Source organism: Aulostomus chinensis, chromosome 17, assembly GCF_037954235.1.
Source record: "Aulostomus chinensis isolate RoL2024-O1b breed Wild chromosome 17, RoL_Achi_v1.0, whole genome shotgun sequence".
Lineage (NCBI taxonomy): Eukaryota > Metazoa > Chordata > Actinopteri > Syngnathiformes > Aulostomidae > Aulostomus > Aulostomus chinensis.
Window position 1 is genome coordinate 20,525,803 of NC_141336.1, and position 19,454 is coordinate 20,545,256.

The 19,454-nt window shown below is 42.0% G+C and overlaps 2 protein-coding genes across 4 annotated transcripts in view; one reads left to right on the forward strand and one right to left on the reverse strand.

Moving 5' to 3' along the window:
* dnajc17 (DnaJ (Hsp40) homolog, subfamily C, member 17) overlaps nucleotides 1-19,454 on the reverse strand; it is a 32,847-nt gene that overhangs the window by 1,653 nt on the left and 11,740 nt on the right. For both annotated transcript variants that reach the window (XR_015109643.1, XM_086181621.1), the window contains exons 8-10: nucleotides 18,755-18,832; nucleotides 16,606-16,686; nucleotides 15,357-15,476 (exon numbers count right to left, since the gene is read on the reverse strand). Coding sequence is in view for 1 of the 2 variants with exons in the window: in XM_086181621.1 (XP_086037747.1) it covers nucleotides 15,357-15,476; nucleotides 16,606-16,686; nucleotides 18,755-18,832 (279 nt within the window). In the remaining variant the exon portion in view is untranslated. The remainder of the gene's footprint in view (nucleotides 1-15,356; nucleotides 15,477-16,605; nucleotides 16,687-18,754; nucleotides 18,833-19,454) is intronic.
* Nucleotides 6,919-12,024, forward strand: LOC147246719 (cdc42 effector protein 3). Of its 2 annotated transcripts, XM_086181622.1 has the most exons (3): nucleotides 6,920-7,311; nucleotides 7,418-7,563; nucleotides 8,933-12,023. In XM_086181622.1, the coding sequence occupies exon 3, from the start codon at nucleotides 9,052-9,054 to the stop codon at nucleotides 9,655-9,657; it is 606 nt and encodes a 201-aa protein (XP_086037748.1). In that variant the 5' UTR covers nucleotides 6,920-7,311; nucleotides 7,418-7,563; nucleotides 8,933-9,051; the 3' UTR covers nucleotides 9,658-12,023. The 2 variants fall into 2 exon arrangements, with proteins under 2 accessions (XP_086037752.1, XP_086037748.1); XM_086181626.1 differs by lacking the exon at nucleotides 7,418-7,563 and having other exon boundaries at nucleotides 6,919-7,311; nucleotides 8,933-12,024.

Sequence of the window (19,454 nt, forward strand, 5' to 3'; positions counted from 1 at the left end):
CTCATCTCCGTCATGACGGCAGGGTGAACATGCACGAGACAGCAGCCTGCAGAGTAAGTGTGACACGGTAATTCCGTTGCCTGAGGTTATTAAACCCCAAAATGAGGGCTGGGATTAAGCCTGGCAGTGGCCCGGCCTCACAATGTGTGCATGCGTGATTGCTTTGAGGGGACTGGTCTTGGACAACGATGGAAAGATATTCTCTTACTGTGGGGGAAATCTGAGAGGGTAGCCGCTGGCTAATGGCTAATCAAGCAGGGTGGAACACGGGCCAGACGTCTTAACCGCAAAAACCACAATCTGTGCGGTCACAAACGCCACAGAAGTGGGATTCGAACCAAGAGATGCTTTTTAAACGAACACACGTAAATGCTTCTCTGTACATACTTGAGGACATTTAAAACAGACAGATGCACTGACAGAGACCATCATCCCATTTTTTTTAGAGGGACGGAGGCCAAATGTCCACATAGAGAGCCATTGTTTTATTATATCCAGGAAGTCTGCTGGGCCAAAGAGGTGTCTCTTTAACAAGACACTGAGCTGCAGGAGAGAGTGAGAGAGTGTGCGCATGAGGGAGCAGAGGGAGAGCGTGAGTGATTTGAAGAGGAGAGGTAAGTCTTGTCAATGCGCTTGCTGAGCTAAGGCATCTGGAAAGCATCATGGGGACTCCAGCATCCGTGTGCTGAGAGAAAGAGGGTAAGTGTTGAGGAAGAAGAGAGGGTCAGTGAGGGGAAGTTACCCCCCACTCCCTTCGCCACCCGGCCCTCTGGACTGAGGAAAGCTGCTATTATCATTCCAGTAATGTGAGCTCAAACCCTTGTCTGACACGTAACTATGAAATATCACGCGAACGCCATTAGGTAAATAAATAACTCTTGCATCTTCAAATTAAACAGAACACAAGTAGTCAAGTAAACTCCCTCCTCTTCAGCCAAGACATCTACTCTGCTATGCCCTCTACTGGTCACCATGCTGAAGTGCACTTGAAAAGTCAGGATGGCTATGACCTATTGGCTACCCGGCGTGGTCACACTCACTCTACCAGGATGATGATGTAGGGGGATTCTGAGCATTAACAGGTGCTTTATAGGCAGTGTGACGCATTTCTTCTCAGGATGAGGGATGTTTCCTTGCCTGGGGTGCTAACTTACAATGTAGATGTTTAGCCAGTGCATCACTCTGTAACTAAACACATAGTGTGTACATATACATGCATGTGTGCGTTGAAGTCAAGCTGGGGCCCAGAGTGAGCAGGAAACCACAGAACACAAACAACGGGCCCCCGTGCAAAGTCGAGAGAGGAGGGTATGAGGCCACCGCAGAGGCAGGATGGTAGTAAAACAGGCACACACATACAAACAAGCTAAGGATTAGCCGTGTGACATCAGCGCATGGCTGGGCCTCCAAACAGCACACCCCGGTCTGACCTCGGGCCACTCATGACATCATGAATACCGCAAGTGCCGTGAGTCAGTGTGCACAAACACACTCTGACACTCCCTCCCCCAACACAGCAGGAGGCATCTCACAGTGCAGGTGGCCACCGTGGTCCCCCGGCACAAGTTGTCGGATCAGCTGCATATTACACCATTCACTTGTGTGCGTTTGTGTGAGAATGTGTGTGATGACGTAAGGGTGTGAGCAAGAGTGAGTGAGGAGGTGACTGTATGCTTATACAGCAGGAAGAGTAGAGAGGCTTTCAAATTGTTAATTTTTCATCAATTATCACAATCTAATTAGGTTGATTTCTTCTCTAAAGATATCTTGGAGAACAAATAGAAATACTGCAATACAAACGCAAAAGACCGCACGAGGAACCCTGTTAAGACTTGACTAACGAACATAAATGTCTATTAAGCTGTTAGGCCTGCACAAGCTGCTAGAACAGTTGGAGCCGGGGGAAAGATCCTACATGTCTCTGGCATTTAGATTCTCTCTCTTTCACTCAGAGATTTAAGGCTTAAGTGTCCACTAAACAATGTCGTAATTTAGAAGTTCTTATAAGGGTTAAGATATTGTGACTAGGAAGGGCTTTCAAATTATTCAGACCACTTGTGCACTGTATGGATGCATGAGAATTTGAATTTTTTTCACTAATTTTTCTCAGAATGTTGTCACATGTATGTCAATACACACATAGAGATTTACTACAGATTCATTGCAACGCCTGAGCTGGAAACCGTGAGGGCTCACAGCTCTAAGTGCCCCATCGAAATAAATGACAGGAGCCTATTCTGTTATTTCCGCTGCAGTTTCTTCAGTGTGAGTCTCTAAAAAAAAACACACACACACACAAGAAAATCAAGATGAAAGTTTTAAGAGGCAACGTTACATTCCTTGACAAGTTACTGCACATTCGCTCAGTAAGTTCTGCCATCCAAAATGGCATTAAATGCTGCGCACTGATGTCGAAGCTGTACAGCTAACTTTCACATTGGTATTGAGTCCAAGTGAATGAAAATCATTTTGACTGTGTTGTGGATTTGTGAATTTTGGTGGTTTATTCATGGGTTTTGATGAATTCATGTCTGTATTATTCGTATTCACCTGCTGCCTGAAGAGCATCTCTAGTTTTAACTTGGAACCCAATACTTAAAATTCTGGAAAGAACGTACAACCTCAAGTATAAATGTGAAGTGAATAAACACCAAGGAGAGACACCGAGAGACTTTGGACACAGACAACATGCTCACGCAGCACCCGGATAAACACCGAGGCCATCAAAGTGTTGAGCTGGACATTAAAATCCTGACGTTAACACCTCTAATGGAAGATTTTTTTAACAATGCCTCTCGGGTGATCTCTTAACTGAAACTGTTGAAAGTTATTTGACACTTATTGACTTGAGGGCTTGCCACCTAATAGGTAAACCATTTTTATCTGATAAGTGGATTACTTTATTAGTGTTATCAACCATAAGCCACTTTTAACAAGATCCTCGCCAAGCCAAAAATGTTCTTTACAGGCATTGCTGCCATGAGAAGTAAAGGCTTCTCATTAACAAGTCGGCTCTGAGGTCCAGACAAACATTTCTGCCTCTAATGCACTCGGGTTAAGTTAATCAAGGAGCTATTTATCTGGTGGTGTATGTGGTGGCGCGGAGGGAGTGTGTGTGTCACTGAGCTACGGAGTAGGTGATTTATAGAGATCATTTGTGTGTGTGTGTGTGTGTGTGTGTGTCTGAACGAACCCTCCCGCTAACTCAAACAAACAGGCGGGCAGGGGTAGTGCACACGCAACACCGAAGCCAAGGTGAAATCCTTCTGCAGACAAACCTCAAGCTCTGTAAATGGTAGAGGATTAATCATCACTCATTATAAAACTGGTCAGACATAAAACCCCAAAGGTCTGGTCTATTACACTGTTTTTGTTAGTGAAGAACAAACACTACATAGAGATTAAGGCCCAAATCTACTTCCTGTATTTAACCGTTTACATGCACATGTCCAGAAAACATCTGGTTTACGAATGGAGCTCCAGCGCAAGACCTCCCCTGATCGGACAGCAAACGCCAACATGTCCAAATAGAAGAAATCTACATATGTAGACTTTGTGAATACATGTATGAATCATTGACTGTGACAAGTGCAGTTATACAGACCAATTATTACCTCTGCCAAAGTAATCATGGTGATCACCAGCATTGGTTGGTCTGCTTTTCAGGATAACTCTTTTTGATTAAATTTGGTAGGATGATAGAACTTATTAGATTTTGGACTTGATCCGGATTCAGTCATAATCACCTTGGTGGAGGTGAACGCTCTCCCAGTGCCCTCTAGTTTCATGCTCAAGCAGCAGAATTTACTCGTATTACTTTTACTGTATGAAAAGAACATCTACTGAATCGGTTCTTTTAAAGTTGAGTTTTCAGAATGATGCGTTACCTTGTTTGTCCGATTGAAAGTGACAAAGAACTTTGGATTTAAAAAGGAAAATGCTCTTCAGAAACAACAAACTAATAAAATGCATTGATTCAGCACTATCAAAGATTGTGTACATGTTACTGTAGTAGCATGCGGACGGCAGATTTAGCCTGTCCCGCTGAAAAAGTAGGAAAAAGGTAAGTCTACGTATGAACCTGTATATGCATGCGGTTGCGTGTGGTCACAGCATTGGACAGAACAGAGGCCTTTTGGACAGAGACGTACAGTGCCTTAGGAAACTGTTGAAGCAAAAGAAATAAACATAGAAAAGAGAAATGGCAGCAAAGACCTGAACTCCTGGTGCCCTGGCATTTCCCTTTATGATGGATGAGCTCAGGGATCCTAGAATAGTGAGATGTGTGTGTGTGTTGGGGGGGGATTGGCTTCTTTAATATCCAACAATACATCGTTGCAAAAGCAAAAAATGATGTCTTTCACGTCCTAGTCTTCCAGGAAAAGGCTCTCAGTGATTGCAGCGGATTTCCCATTAAAACAAAAGCCGTTGTGAGACTGGCAAGAAGAAAGCAGGCTGAGCCTTGAAGATGTCAGAAACAGTTCAGGCAGAATGAGGACAAAGAGAAATGAAGGTACCAAATAAACAAATAAAATAATATTACTCTGCATGTCTGTTGACATGGCTCCTTATCGTTTGAATTTGCAGAACACACAGCGGGTGGAATGTATCCTGCTGCACACGGTTAACTTCAAATCTCCCCTCTTCAAAGTAATCTAAACACTGCAGCCATGATTTAATAATTGCTAATGATTCGGAGCCAGGAGACGCAGCGGTACATTCTCAGCCTACACTGGCCGCACACGTTCACTGGAAAAATCAGTCTGTTTAGTGTGATACACATGTACATCAAATTGTTTTATCTTCATCCAGCAGAAACAGCAGTTGTCTGCTTGGTTGTCTGTTCAAGAGAGGATGGTGTGCATCTATCCATCCCGTCAGGGTGACCCTAAACGTACATCATATACTGAAGCTCTGGCACATTCTTCCTCGTAGATGTATGAAAAATGCCAGAAATCAAAAACAGGCCTCGCAACACAAATCCCCAGTCAAAGCAAACATGTAAATCATTCAGCTGTTTTCTTTTGTTATTGTATTTGGCATCAACATACATTTCGCCAGAAATTTGTTGCGTCTCTCTATTCATTACGCTGCCCATTGATCCTAGTGTGTTGGCTCTGACCGTACTGACTTGATTAGAGGCTACTGTAAGCTTTGTCATGCTTTGTCTAAACCTAGGACTGAATAATGTAACACCTGGACTTTGACTGGAGTCAGATCACTCTGTCATGTGGCAGTCATGCAGCCCAACGTCAGCGCTTCCTCTGAGCAGCCACACAGACGAGTTCACGTTGGAAGGTTCTCACACGAGCTCATCATTGAGTCATCACTTTAGAGACAAACCGTGATGACAAATGCATACGGGGATGTTTCTTACCAAAAGTGGTGGAAGGACATTACAAAAGGACTGCTTCTAGAAAATAAAACGGTTTTAAAAATAAACAAAAATTGGGCAGATGTATATCCCATGTTTTTTCATATGAAAGAGGCTGACACAATGGTTGCTGTAAATTTTGTCTAAATGCCGGCTGTTTTAGGGCCTCCATACAGCGGAAGCTGGAGAACACACAACAAAGAGCCAGAAGACTATCCACCAAAGCCTCAGTTTGGGCTTCTAGCGCCAGGCAAAGCAATATCTGGAAACACTTTTTATCCTGTGACAACAAAAATACGCAGCATCCCAGATTTCAGGCCCAGCATAGCTGCATCAACCGCACTGCCCACTATGGTCAGGCCTTAGAAAAGAGGCTTACACAGAAATCCAGCAAGGGCTAAACGCATCCACCCAGAGGCTACATAGCATGACAACAGAACTAACAGAGAAAGCCCAACCTTGGTCAAACTGAAGGTCATGTGAGGTCATTCCCAAGTACTGGAGATAGCTCGCTATTCACCCGTGTCTAGTAGCACGAAGGCAGTTATGTGGTTGTAGGTTGGAGGAGGAAGAGGAGGAGGGATTTCTCCGAAGAGAGATATTCAAAAATGTTCTGTTTCACTCTTGAGTAAATGTTATGATAATTTCATTTGCGTGAGTAATTGTGTCTCGTCTCGCAGACTGTTCTGGCATTGGAGACCGTAGCGAGAGAATAAGAGGATGGGCGGCACGCCTGTTGTTTATTGGATCAATCTGAAAGAACTGGACAAGTCGTGAAATAGAACATTCATCCATTTCCTTTACACCCTGTATGTTTAAGTTTAGAGAACAAAAGGAAAGCATTGAGACTTTGGACGAAAGAATCTGTCTCTTTGCTGTAGCACAGTGTCTTATAGAAGATTAATACGTACACCCTCCAAAGCAGCAACATAAGGCATGATTTAAAGTATCTATTACTGCCTGTGAAGACACAAAAGAGGCGATTTTACCTCGCCATTTTTCACAAAGACAGACCCCATAGATCAGGACGTGACTGCAACATAGATTCCATTCCTTTTATTGCTGTGGTATTCCAAAAGCCGGAGGCGTGAGAATTAGAAATATAACAAGTTCTCTCTCTGTCTCTGTCTCTTATCGCTGTTGTGCAACCCAGCATGCCTGTACATACATGTCTGAGTGCGATAGTGTGCTTTGATTACATAGAGAAGCGGTAGGCCTCCAGTCAGGCAGAAGGGCCGGTGGAGTGGCTGGACTCAGGGGGGCTTTAGACGAGCCAACGGCAGATAGGAAATCAGGAAATCAGCAGAGCAGAGGGACAATGACATGGAGATTAGCAATCAGTTAACTCCCTCCTCTGGGTATCTGACATGTTTGCTCACTCACTGTGACTTCCTGCTTTTACAAAAGCACACACACTCACAACCTGTTGTACACTCACAAACCTATTCAAATCCAATCTCTCTCACCCTGCCCCTCTCGCAGACTCATTCACACATCACACGGCCGTTGTGTGCTGTCATTTCTCGTGCAGTTCAGCCTCTCTCCGTATCAGTCAATTAAATCAACCTGCGCCAACTCTCCCACAGTTAATGGGTGCAGCCAACCAGCCAGCAGGAATTACTTTAACACTTATGACTAAACGGCCAACTCACATCGCAACCAGGATGATATCATCTGACGGCTGGCAACCATCCTAAAGTAGAAATGTAAACTAAGAAATGCCTTTCAAAAGACTAAAGAAAGCTTCCAACTGGATGCCATATCTCTCCTGTACTCTGACCTCACCTGCTTCATCTCTCGGGTGAAGAGGACTTTCACCAGCAACCTACCTGGCGAGTTCAGCAGACAATGGGAGGTGACTCTTGAGAAGATTAGAAAACTAAGGATCAAATGTCCGAAGACTGGCAACAATCACCTAGGCAGCAGTGTAGACAAAGGTAAGAAAGACATCTATCTATATTGCAACAATTTAGAGTGAAACTAGACTTTGTTGCATCACTCAGGGAGAGATTTTTTTCCCCACTGGCTCGTTTCTGTCTGAAGGTTGTACAACAAGGTCTCGAACAAGTCCCATCATGTCAAGGAAAAGTTTGTCAGGGTGTTCAGGTAGGAGGTGCAGCCGAGCTTCCTGACAGAGTGGTGTGTGCCTGTGTGGGATTCAAATATGCTGTGTTTGCTAGGGACGACAGGTAAGAACAAACCAATCAATCTCTATGTAGTAGACTGTATTTATTACTATTAGGCAGGCACCTGCAAGAAAGGAGAAACCTTCAAGTCTATTATTTTGAATGTTTTCATGAGACCGATACCTCGCCTCAAAGATGGATCATTAATGGCAGCATTTAGAGATAATAAAAAGTGTTTCTTGGCCAATCTCTTTTAATAGCCTTCTTTAATTCGATCTTGGCCATGAGGCGTTTCTCCAGCAAATGCTCATGGCTGAAATCCTGAGACTCCTCCTTGGCCAAACTGACATGTTTGGAAAGGAATGCTGTTGTGTCCGTGCTCTCCAATCTCCCGCTGCTACTAAAGTGCCGATAAAACCTTTACGGGCCAACAAAACCTGTTTGCTGTAGTGGCTTACAAATTTACAGAGTGAGTGTTTCAAGTCACGAAAACAGATCTAATATGGGCAAGGGTATCTGGGAGACCGTAAAATCACAGACACCGAGAAGATTATCTAATTGACATGCCAGTGTTGATGAACTGAGGTCTGTTTCACTCAATAAAATGATTACAGGTCACGAAATACAAGAAGGGCTTTTCTTTTGCTACAAGTATTATCATTTGCCTTCAAGTATTAGTGTATTATCGAACATTTTGTTAGTGGTGAGGATATTCGAATAGTATAAAATCCACACTGCAAAGTAGATAGCTTATTTTGAAATATGATATATTTATGGAATAAAAAACATTTTATCTACTTCTTCATCCAGAGTTCCTTCATAATCCTCACGCCACAGTACAATAAGCAGCAAGAATATCATAAACATGTGTTCCAAAGTCAAGCTATCATCACAGAGATTACGGTAAACCCAAATTTCTGCTGAACAAAATGGGAAAAGATGAGATGCGCTTGCATGCAGGATAACAATTACGGCTGCTTCATTTGTTTTTATTTTTTTTGTTGCTGTGCTTACTGGAGGTCTTAAGCTGGCTAACAGACGTTCATTTGGAGGAGCAGACCACACCTGCTTTTACGGGGAAAAAAACTTGGATTGAGCAAGTAAATATTTAGACATAAAAGCTTCAAAGCGTGTCTCAGCTGCCAAACAATTCTGAATTTCATCGTAGCAAATCAATTGGAACAGGTGCAATCTTTAAACAAAGGCTGCCGATTCACACTGAGCCAACTGATAGAGTCCAATACCTACATCTGGCCCTGAATGACTACAGGCATAAGCACAGACCTGCTTCATATTCTAGCCTGATGAAAGAAAAAATGAATTTTATAAAGTTTATTCATTATATCGTGTTATACTTCAACAAGCGTTAATTAAAGCACCAGGTTACAGCCTTACATTTGTTAAAATTCCCACTTTCCTTGTGTTTTTGCAGATGGTGTGGTACTTTTGAGCTTCGCGTCTTCCTAAGGGTTCAGTGTCAATCGAAGGAGGAAATACAAAGACTTCTGAGGACATATAAAAACATTAAATATCTCTTAAAGATCAGCCAAAATGCCGCTTAGAACATCCTTGTACAGAAAGCCGTCGTCTGGTCGTTGGTCCAGCAGGAGCTCAAAGCGAAGGGAGGTTCTCTCTGTGAACATGATCAGCCTTCCACTGGCTGACTTTCGCCATCTCTCTCATATTGGAAATGACGCCCATACAGACAGCTTCGGAGATCTGTCCTTCCTAAAGATGGGCCACAGCCTGCTGCTACAAAGCTCTCAGAGTGAGCAGAACCTCTTCTTGGCCTGCTCTCCACCGCCAAAGCCCCCTCGTCTGAATGTGAACGAGGCAGAGGGGTCGGAGAGCCCCGACTGGTCTTCAGGTCACCAGCACACCACCTCCCAGAAGAGGAAGAAATGCAGTTCTATGCCACTGCTGGACAGCGAGGAAGGAGAGACAGAAAAGAAGGATGGACACCAAAGAGGGAATAATGTGACTCCCAGACCTGGACGAGGCAGCTTGAGTTCAGACCGAGACGGAGACTTCACAATGACCTGTGATAAAACTGACGGACAGCAGAAGGAAGAGGACAGCAGCTTTTCCTTTAGCCTGGACCTGGGCCCTTCAATCTTGGATGATGTTCTCCAGGTGATGGACCAACTCCACCAATAAATGACACAGTGTCCAAGCATGACAAAGAGATGGGATTATGATGGAAACAAACCAAGAAAAATGTGCGATTTTTACCATCTCTTGACTATCCAAAAGAGGTATTCTATCATAAGCCTGGAGGTTTTCACAGTTCTAAGCAGTTACACTACAAATGACCCCTTGAGAGAATGACTTGCAGCGCCTAAACTGAAAAGGGGGTGAACTACAACCTTGGAAATTCTGATACAAAGACTGGAAAATACTGCCTTTACTCAAAATTGCAGTAAAAATGTGAGCATGGTCCAAAAGTTAATCTTCAACTTATTTTCACTCTATGAAGCAATAGATGCACGGATTTTAAGTTAATGATTGGACTCTCATGTCAAACTTTAAGCCGGACATTTCCACCTTCTTTTTTCTTTCCTCCTTTGCCATTATAATCCCCTCAAACCACGCAGAGCAGTACTGAAGACGGCTGTTAAGGCTTAAGAGTGTTGTGTTTAAGAAAAGAAAAGCTGCGGCTGGAATCCAAGGTCCTTGAGCTGTGATGTCTTGGCTCTTGGCGTGCTTGCCAATCTATTGTGTGCAGAGGGCAATTTTTCCTCCGCACGCATCCCAGAGGCCCCACTGAAAGGTAGACCAAGGTACCCCCCATCTCTCATTCCCAACAATGTAGTGAAAACAAACACTTAGCTCTGCTTCCAATAAAAGCCAGCCAGTGGTGGCAGGTTGGGCTGCAGACCAAGCCAGGCCACAGGTCCAAGACCTCAGAAGAAAAAAAGAAGCCCAGAACAGGCTGTTTTCTTAGCTGCAAATCAGAGTCCAATGCTCTGGTGAATGGCACACGAGAAGGAAAGTGGTAAATGGTAACGTGATACTTCCACATATGCAGGGGGTGTCGAGGGAGGAGGACCAGAGACATCCATTACTGCAGCAAAAGTCCTGATGAGGGTTTAAACACTACCGTCTGACCAAACAAACCCCCGACATGTGAAAAATGCATGCTTGCATGTCACATACTGCTGCCTGCATGTAGAAAGAAAGATACATGCGAGAGCAAGCACGCAAACTGAGATATATGCAAACTAAACTAGGTCTATTTTCCTCTGGTCTGAGGAAAAGAATTCAGTATACGGCCTCAGTTGCCGGGGAAGGCTGTTGGGTGAACCCAGAACCAGCCAAATTCCCAAGACTTCACGGGTCACATACTAGCCACAAGTGTCCTGCTTCTAGCGGTGGATTTAGAATTCCGAGTATGTCCATGCAGAAACAAAAGCAATGTTTTGGCGATGTGTCTGCACTCTGTATCTGTTTCAATCTCTTCTGTTTTAAACTAAATATCACTGCCCCGTCTCTTGTATATTTTATGACAATAACAGCTTGTGAAACATTGTTTGCATTGGAAAGTGTACTGTTTTGTATTTTGGAGAAGTAAAGAAATATATATTTGAAAATTCCTACATTGATGGTTTTGCGGGTAGAACTACTCATGTCAACATTTGAGAGAACGCGATAGAGACTGTTTACACACTCTGATGAGCTGACATTTATCTGGCTTTTTAACAGTCAGAAGCCACTGTGGAGGAAATGAGCCTTGTCTGTCACTTATACCCAACAGTTTCAAGAGAAATTATAGACTTGGACGATCCCAGCAGCACAGTATTATTTCAAGGTGGTGAGACGCACAAGCCTAAATTACGCTGGCATGTCAAACAGGATTTTGTTTAGAGTCACAAATACTGTATATTACAGTGCACAGGCATGTACTGCCTGAGGCACACCTGTGTCACAAAAAGGCAACATTCCATGACTAACCAGGGAGTGCCGGCAATTTGCCTTTTCTATATAACCTACTTTTTCTGATAAGTATTTTAAAATGGATAAGGCTTCCCTGCCTGTTACAACAGAGCTTAATGATCAAAGCACCTTTTGTTCACAAGAGGAAGAGTTGTGCAATGCCGGACAGACACTGTGCAACTCGGAGAATGCAGACCTCCGCCAAGACCAACAGCTTACTCTTTAATAGGTTTTTTTTTTTGCTGCATAATTTTACTATTTGAAAAGATGTTATCACTGTAAATATGCCAGAGTTTTCATCCAATTAATATTTCCTGATAAGTTCATAAAAACGTCAAAAAAAGTTACATGTCTCAAACTTGGATCTAAAGGCTTCTTCTTTGGCCCGTGCCTCACTGAGTCAAAGAAAATCAGTCTGATAATCTCCCTGACAGACAGACGGGTAACATTCTGTTGAGATTACATGAAGAAATCTTTACAATTCAAAGTGTACATGAAAAGACAAATAAAAAATATTGGTATATTATGGGCATCGAGCCATCATTCATTAAACTTTCAATCTTTAAAGTATCATCTTCTGGAAAACCCACTATTTCTTTTCCACTATGACAATACTGTTAACACCAAAGCCTTCAGTGTCAAGAATCACAATAAACAAGCGTTTGGCCACATGACTGATGTGAGAAGAGGGAGCCTGTAATTGAAGGCCAATTATATTGTCTGCACAGAACAAATCGGCCGAGTTATGAAGGATCCCAATCACATCTGGGACTACTTCTCTTCCTCCAAAAATCTAAACTTGCTGTCATACAGAATCCCCCAAAACACTGTCATCTCTCTCAAGTCTAGCTCTTCAGATTTATTTATTTTGTCAGGTACTAACTAAAAAATTGAAAATATTGTTTTGGCAAATAAGAGACGTGTCCTTCCATTGTAATTGCATCTCCCTGTGCAACTAGATGCTACTGAAATATGCTGCATGGCTTCACGTGGGTGCAGAGGAGATTCTATGAAACTGATATTGTTTGTGTTTTCTCGATCTTATCGGAACATATTATCAAGTTGTACATTGTCAGGACCAAGCCAATCCATAACTAGAGCAGAGTATTGAAAGATGCCCTGTCATTCACTACCAAATTTCAATACCAAAGGAGTAAGTCTCCGAGTTGTGGTTTATTTTTTCATGTTTTAAAACTGTTTGGAGTGGAAAAATACCAGCATGCTGAAACATAAAACGTAGGAGTTGAAAAAGTTATATTAAGCTAAACCACATTTTGGTAAACTTGTTTATACTGTTTTGAGAGTGTGTGAAAATGCCAAGGGGCTGAATTCTAAAACCAAAAGACTTGTTAAGTAAAGTGCAATTTATTATGCATGTTGATACAATGGTTTCAAATCTGTTTTGAAAAATGTATAGTTGGTAAAGGTAACAGCACTGAAAATTGAAAATGATACCCAGCTCTATCCACAACGCCTATCTGCTTTCATCCGACACACAATGAACTGAGCTTAAAACAATACTTACTTATTTGAAAATGCGCACATCTCTTTATATTCCTTACTATTCTAATCCTGCGTTATCTTTTCAATAAACTGTGCGCTATTAATCATATAAAGATACAATGAAAACAATAAGCTCCTTTTGAATCTTATCATTATTAAATAAAGACCATTTTCTGATGTCCTTTCGAGAGGTGTCAGATCAGGGTTGAATATGGCAGCAGCACGGTCACATACAATACATCGCAGGCTATTTTAGGTGAGAGAGCTCTAGCAAAGTGGCGGGCTGGAAAAACAATCCCAGAATAGCTGATCTGCAGCATCTGGTTTGTGTCGTGACAAGCCGCCAGTGACTCTCCGGCTCTAGATGGAAGAGTCAGGCAGAGACGACCGTAGCACAAATCTAAATCCTTTATGATCAATTTATTTCAAAATAATATGGTAGATGGCACAAAACCAGTGAATCAATATTCATAGTAATTCATGATGGCGTCACATCTCTGAGACACCAACATTAGTCCTGGCAAGGACAAAACAGATGCCAGCAACTAGACAGTGATGATTAAAGCGGGCGGTGAGATATGAAATATTAGTCATATTCAGTGGAATCTGTGTGTCCGGCCACATGGTAAATTATATATTAACAGTTCCGAGAAAGCCACTGCACTTACATGGACACGATATGAACCGTTTTTTTTCCTTTTACCTCCAGTTTGTTCAGGGATTATTCAGCGTGGACTGGGATTTACTACTGTGTATCCTGCACTGTTTAGCTGATATAAAACAAAGAGGAACTTGGAGATTCCTCCAACTCTTCCCACAAAGAAGGAATCCAACGCAAGTCAAGAGCAGATGAGATATTCCAACACAGTGTGGAAGATATGCCCCTTCCCTGTTTTGACATTTCTAATATCCATGGTGAGGAAAAAACTGGGTGACAGGCAGCAGTAGGGGCTGTTCTAAATCATGTCCTATCTGCTTTCTGGACAAGCAAAACAATAACAGAGCCAACAGGTCTCCTCTGTGTCTCTGCGTGGGAGCAGTGTAAATATAACACCACAGAACACTACGTTGTGCTCAAGGTCTCTTGGTCCTGAGGGGGGTCTTCAAGGGGAATTTGTGGCCCCTGAACTATTAGGTCCCTCATATTGGCCCCAGAGTCATTTATTAAGTGCAGCAGAGCTGAAACTGATGCTGCAGCTGAAGTCATATGAGAGCATCTCTGTGCTCCCTGCTGAGAGACCCTGACTCTCTGAGCACTGTGTTTGGATTGATGAGGTTAGAGAAGCAAGTCTGAGCTTCTCCTGTGTGATTGCAGCTGGCTGGTGTGGAGAAGAGATGGCGAGATAAAGGACAAGCGAGAGATCTGATGAGGGGACCTCCAAGGCTCTGGATTATTGGTACCTCTCCCGTCTTTCTCAAATACGCCCCTTGTCCGCTGACCCTTGTCCAGATGTGGATCAACATTATGTCATGTGGGGCCTCTTTAGCGAGAGCACTTCTCACTGAGGGCTAATTTGAAAACGACTCTGCCATAGTAATGTTCTCATTCTGGGGTGCAGAGCAGAAAGAATATGAAGCAATCAGCTTTGGTTATCTATGAGACAAACTAGGTTACCGTAATAACATTTAAAAAGATTAGTATGACAATTCCCAGTGTGCAGGCTTAATCTCCCCAGGCAGGGGGGTCAGAGACACTGTGCGTGCTGAGAGGTGAAACCCAGTTCAGCTGCGGATAAGTAGTGGGAGAGTTAATGAAGTTAATATGCCTTTGGTGTCTGCTTGTGTACTGGCAGCAAAAGACTAAATATTATGCATGCAAAAATCTCAGCAAAAAAGTAGAAAATACAGGCTACCGTGACTTTCAAATCAAATGAGGGAACAGAGTTAGAAAGATATAATATTGACCACATAATACTCTAGTTTGGCCTTCTGGAATTAAATTAAAATTAAATTCTTCATATTCTACCCACAGATATCAATATGATAATCATCAAAAAGAATAGAATGTTCCATTTTCATGAGCTATGGCATCTAGTCTCACGTGCCAGGCTAACATCATAGCACTCTGTGTCGCTATGTGAACAGCATTCCTGGGGTCTTCCAGGCTGGATCGCTAATGAGCGGCCAATCAGGGGCTTTGGGCCAGTGCCTATCCACTTCAAAACAAATAAACTGAAGGGTCATTTAACCAAACAAATTGTTCTAGGCCAGACGAGAGGAGCACTCGTGCAATATTTGCACCACTGATGCGAAAATAAAACCTCTGAAGGTTTACATACCTCAGTTTGCGGGACAGTGTTTGGGAAAAAAGTATTTGTGTTGGAAGCAGTTAGCACGGAAACATTTTGTAACATGGAGCTGATGTACTTTATGAAAGAGGAAGGGAATTCCAACAATGCATTTTCAGGTTATACCAGTACCTGTGTAGACATAAACTGGCCAGGCTGAGATGCTGCAGCAACGACCTCTGGCTGTCCTTCAAGCCACAAAATCTTCAATGGGTTTTCACTCAGGCCAGTTTCATTTTTAACTGCCAGTTCCTGAAGACACAAAAATAATATCAGGGAGTCACGTTATGGTGAAAAAATGCCAGAATCGATCTTCCCTTTTACTTGCAGAGGATGCAAAATCAGGTGTAGACTTAAGGTTTAATAGGTATAACACACAACAGAGTTGCAGGAATACACAGATTTCAGTATGTACCATAGTACAAATGGTAACCATTATCATGTATATCACTATTACCATGAATAATTGTGTATCTAAAGTATTAAAAACTGTAAGGAGAATTTCACCTTTGCATGCACCTCTCCTCCTCGGCCATTACTACCAAATGGGAGACATTTTACGCATTCTTGCTTTAAAAATTGTTTCAAGTCTCAATTACAACAATGTGATTGTTCAATCCCCCAAAAAACACTTTCTGTTTTCATTCATATACAAATCACTGTAACTGAGGACAACAACAACAACAACAACAATAATAATAATAATAATAATAATAGTAATGTAATAAAGTGAATCTGAGAAATTTCTGAAACATTTTTGGTACCTCCCATACCTTTGCAAGCTTTACACACACAAAAAGGGATCAGGTTGTGTCTACAAACATTTAGTGGGACAACATCTATTCCAATTGAAACTAGTAACCTGGCTGTGTAAACTACTTGGACTCTGAATAATATACAGCCAAAGACAAAGGTGCATTGTCACTGGCCCTTCTCCCAGAGCAATGCTAGAACCTGGAAATGGGCAGGCGGGGATGACAGAACCTGTGCCCAGACCCCAGTAGACTGGCAGACATTTTGGGAGGAAAACCACACATTGTGGTGAGGAAACCACAACAAAATAAGTACACCATCACAACACAAGGCCTGAGGACCCAGACAGTATGGAACAATGAGGCAGCTCAAGCTTTTCTGTCTGCTGGCTCACATCAGCAAAACGATCTCAACTTTACAGGATGACTAAAGCATCAGTTTAGGTAGCAGAGACAGTCCTGAGGCTCAGACGTCCATGGCATTCTTGGTGATAATCAAATGCAGTAGGTGACCTTGGACATTGAGGCAAGTGAGTTAAGAAATGAGGGTTTATGCTAATTTAAGCTTTGGAAATGATTTTCATGATTGAAAAAACAAAATAAGGGCCCTGTCTGAGGAAGGTACTTACAGCTGCTCTCACGGTCGCAAATTCAACCACAGCACTTCCTTTCTTCTTCTGCGATACGATCACATTCAAAATGTCGCCATACTAGAGTTAAGAAACAGGAGAGAAAAAAAGGATAAAATTATTACATTTGTATTTCCTTTCACAGTTCAACCCGTAACCAGGACAACACAAAGAATATGCAGATTCAAACATAACAAAACAATGGTAAATATAGCGGACTAATGGAATAAAAGGTCAGGATTCAATATGCGTTTAGTTATTCAACCTAATCTCTAATGACAGGGTTTGTATGTTTGGGACTGAGCCAGTAAAAATAAGGAGAACGTTCAAGTAACATCATGTACTTAAGTGAGACGTCTGTGACATCTCAAAAGGGAGAGAGGCCACGCTAGATGTCATCATTTTAGCTGCTCCTTGGGAAGCGGCTCAATTTGATAAAAAAAAATAATAATAATAATATTTTGGCAGTGAGGCTGATATTAGGACATGTGTGTCTCTCATCCAAATCCCTGCCACGAAAAATAAGAACGGGCTGGAAATGTTGGCCAAAAAGGAAAACAAGGGGAAAAGCATCTACGTGATCCCGTGACCTCCAAAAACAGATGGAAAGAGATGACGAAGTGCTCATTTTGCAGGTCTTGGTATAGAATAGGAAACTCGGATCTGTATTACACACAAACAATGTCTGTTGTCCATTTGGCATTTATATCACCTGTAAATGTCCTCTATTAGTCTGCTTGATGCCAAAAGCAGCAGCTTGGGAGCAAAGAGGAAGAAGGAGGTGGCCTGTGAGAATCTCATTCTGTGAAAATTTAGCTTTCTGGGAAACCGGAATGTCCAGGAATGCTTAGTAAGGACAGTCTGGACCATGCCAACAGTGACAAAAGAGACTCTCAAAAGGCCTCTATTTCATAAAATATAAATATCTTAACATGTTTTTCCCCCCTAAAATGAAAATGTATTATTTTCAGCAGCCAAAGAACACAAGTACGACCACGTACGCATGCACAAGTATACACATACCAAACTTGCTTTCCCACACAGCAGTGGCTATTTCTACTTGCCCAAAACATTTAACTGTCACTCATTAGAGCTTGCCATGTCAAACAACATTTTTTTTTTTTCCTCAAACTGACTTGCTTTGCTTAAGAAAGAGCAACAACTGCCTTCAGTTTGACACAGCCCTCCTGCCTGGGATCATATTGACTTGAGTGCGTGCGGAGGAGGAATTCAAACGCCTTTTTCCGCACAGCTTGACGTCACTGACACTTGCCCTATCCTCATTTTCAGGCAAACCTATGCCCTACCACAGCCCTTGTGAAGGATCACAGCATACGGTGGTACAGAGTTGCATGAGAAGAGCACATTTCCTAATGCCTCCCTAGGTACTGCTTAATCACCTGGTAAGCAGGGCACCAAAAAATGGCGTGCATGGCTTTAAACAGGCACTACAACATTGCCCTCAGCACTTTCACTGCAACAAAACTTAATGAGCTTTGTTTAAAGGGAAGGAATAAAATGATCTACAGCGCTGATGTCATGCAGACCTCAAACATGGAGAGATTAAAAAATATAGAAAGATATAACACATTTTGTGAACAGTCAATTGAGGAGCAATTTATAGTTATAGAGAGGGGACTGTTTTTGATTATACTGGCGAATTAGATTCCTGCCTAATTACAGTACTTGATTGCATAACTCCTGCTGTCCTAATGCAATCAGAGATATTAAAAGTCATAACTACCTCCATATGAATGGTAGTGAAAAAAAAAAAAAAATATATATATACACACACACACACACATATATACACACACACACATATATATATACACACACACATATATATATATACACACACACACACATATACACACACACACATATACATATATATATATATATACATATATATATATATATATACATATATACATATATATATATATATATACATACATATATATATATATATATATATATATACACACACACATATATATATACACACACATATTATATATATAAATAAATCTCCCAACAGTTGACAGTACCATGGTGTAGCTTTCTTGTGGCAAAAAGAGGCTACGTGTGCGTTGCTGTATATTATTAGCATCCGTAGAAACATTGGGACTTCTCCTTTGTCTACCTTTTGTAGAAGTTTAAGAAGAAGATCTTGACAGTAGCCTCCGTTGGTCTGGTCATCTTTCCTACACTTCCACTTTAACTGAAAAGAGAAAGAAAACAGAGAGGCCAATCAGTCAGAATAGAATAAAAAGAAGTGCATGATAATGTCTAATCAGTGGTGTGCATTTGATTAAAATCAGCTATGACATGGAGGCAAAGCGTGCCAGGGAGGCTTGGCTCTGATGACACACAGATTACTATAACCATCAAGTCAGACAAGAGCTACGGGAGGAAAGACATTGCTGAGCTCTTGGAACATCACCCGAGCACCACCTGTGAGACCTGCAGTCAATTTCCATGCATACAGAGGGTGCCAGACAGCCAGAAAGAGTGAAAATCAACACATGGATCCCTGGACTGGAGAAGACATTCTGTCTGGTGAGCTTCTCTATAGTTCCACTGTATTAAGAGACAACACCAAACACAGTTATGACAAAGTAATCCAAAGCAGGCCAATGCCCAAGGTGCTCTGCTGTGGGCTAAGAGAGAAGCCGTCCTCCTCTGGTGTGGTATTTGTTTGAACTTTCTTTGTGAAACGTTATTTCTGTATCTTTAACTTCAGTCTTAATACATGCCATATTGCAATATGGATGTGTAATTTCAAATATAAGTGTGCAACTATTTCTGCAAAGAAGCAGCTTGTACGAAATATAGAAAGAACA

What these genes read in the sequence shown, in the direction of transcription:
- LOC147246719 (XM_086181626.1), top strand. Translation starts at nt 9,052, where the DNA reads ATGCCGCTTAGAACATCCTTGTACAGAAAGCCGTCGTCTGGTCGTTGG.